This window comes from Babylonia areolata, chromosome 8 (genome assembly GCF_041734735.1).
Source record: "Babylonia areolata isolate BAREFJ2019XMU chromosome 8, ASM4173473v1, whole genome shotgun sequence".
Taxonomy (NCBI): domain Eukaryota; kingdom Metazoa; phylum Mollusca; class Gastropoda; order Neogastropoda; family Buccinidae; genus Babylonia; species Babylonia areolata.
In genome coordinates this window covers 30665162-30666861 of record NC_134883.1, presented here as the reverse complement: position 1 = coordinate 30666861, position 1700 = coordinate 30665162, and the positions used below count along the sequence as shown (strand labels likewise).

General features: G+C 53.1%; 1 protein-coding gene across 5 annotated transcripts in view; it reads right to left on the bottom strand.

Moving 5' to 3' along the window:
- Nucleotides 1-663: 663 nt before the first annotated feature.
- LOC143284731 (uncharacterized) overlaps nt 664-1700 on the bottom strand; it is a 41221-nt gene continuing 40184 nt past the window's right edge. For all 5 annotated transcript variants that reach the window (XM_076591684.1, XM_076591685.1, XM_076591682.1 and 2 more), the window contains exon 19: nt 664-1700. This exon is cut by the window's right edge and continues 124 nt beyond it. In XM_076591684.1, the coding sequence (XP_076447799.1) occupies nt 999-1700 (702 nt within the window). In that variant the 3' untranslated portion in view covers nt 664-998.

Genomic DNA, 1700 nt, shown 5'->3' with positions numbered 1-1700 from the left:
CACTCTTTGACATAAGCAAAAATCCAACATAATTTATTATAGAAACATAGGAAGAGCAGGCAGATAGCCATTCCTCTTTGTTCTGTTCGTTGCCGTGACAAAGAAGGTATCACGATACCCAACGTGATAGAAAAATAAAGTAATTGAACTGAAGTTAAAAAAGAAATCTTAAAAAAAAAGGCATGGAAGGTGCTATTATCTATATCAACCAACATGGCAGCGACAACTGTTACCCTTCATTTGCATATGACCTCAGAAAAGTTCATAACCTCATTCAAGGTTTGCAAAATGCTTGTAAACCGCCCCCCCCCCCCCCCCCCCACCGCCTCCTCCCCTCCACTGCCTCTCTCCGACCCCCATTTCTTTTTATTTTATTTTATTTATTTATTTTTTTTTAGTCATTTATTCATTTACTTGCCTATTTTTGCTCTTTCTCGTGATAAACATGCTTGTCAAAAATTTCCCTCACTGTTCGGATTTCAAGTCTGTCTCAAAGAATTTCACTCTGTCTCTGAATACCTCCTCCACCTGCTCTCTGCTTTGAATTTCGTTCTGTTCTTTGATATTATTTTGTTGTTGCTCGTTTTACTTCCTGATCCCGATCTGTACCCGAACCACCTCCCCCCCCCCTGCCCCCCCCCCCCCCCCCCCCAACGCCCTCGCTCTCCTTTTTTTTTCACTGCTACTGCTTTTCAATATTTCTGCTCATTTGCCTTGATCTTCTTCATCTTCATCTTCTTCTACTTCTCCTCCTCCTTCTTCTCCTTCTCCTCCTCTCCCTTCTTCTCATCCTCCTCCTTCTCCTTCTAATCCTCCTTGTCCTCCTCTCCCTTCTTCTTCTTCTCCTCCTTCTAATCCTCCTTCTCCTCCTCTCCCTTCTTCTCCTCCTCCTTCTCCTCCTCCCCTTCTCCTCCACCCCATTCTACTCTTCCTCCTCCTCCTTCTCGTTCTCCCTCTCCACCTTCTCCTTAACACTGCCCCGTAACCACCAGAAGCTCTCAGAGGGAGGAAGGAGGAGGAGGAGGGGGCAAAGCCCCGTGGTTGGGATCGGGAAACAGGTGGTTCCCCTGCGACCTCGCCGCGTTCCCTCCCCCCTCCCCATCTCCGCCTCCTCTTCCTCCCCCTCCTCTTCCTCTTCTTCCTCCTCCATCCTCCTCCTGCTCCTGCTTCAACAGCCCTGCCCAGCTGGGCAGTGGCGGCGGCGGCGAGTCGGGGATGGTCATATACACGGTGTTGATGAAGCAGTGGCTCTCCCCACCTTCCTCCGCCGTCGCCGGCACGGCCATGGACACCGCACGCGACGACGACGACGACGACGACGAGGACAACGCCGACGTCGACGCCGCCGACGATCCTCTCCCTCTCCCTCCTCCGGCCGCCTCTCCTGGGCCGCTGCTGTTGTTGTTGCCGTGCCTCAACTGAACCTCCTTGGGACGTGACCACACCACCTCGGACCTGGCCGATGACCTGGACTCTGACCTTGTCCTTGAACTCGCGCTGTCACGTGACGACGGCGGCGGCAGCGGCCCTGACCTTGCTCTGTCGTCATTGTTGTTGTTGTTGTTGGGGAAGAAGGAGGAGAAGGTGGTGGAGATTGCAGGGCCTTCTCCAGGTTGGGTCGGCAGCGGCAGCGTCGACGTCGCTTGCAGGCGGGATGGGATTCTGGCGGTGGTGGCGGTAGTGGTGGTGGTGGTGTCTGG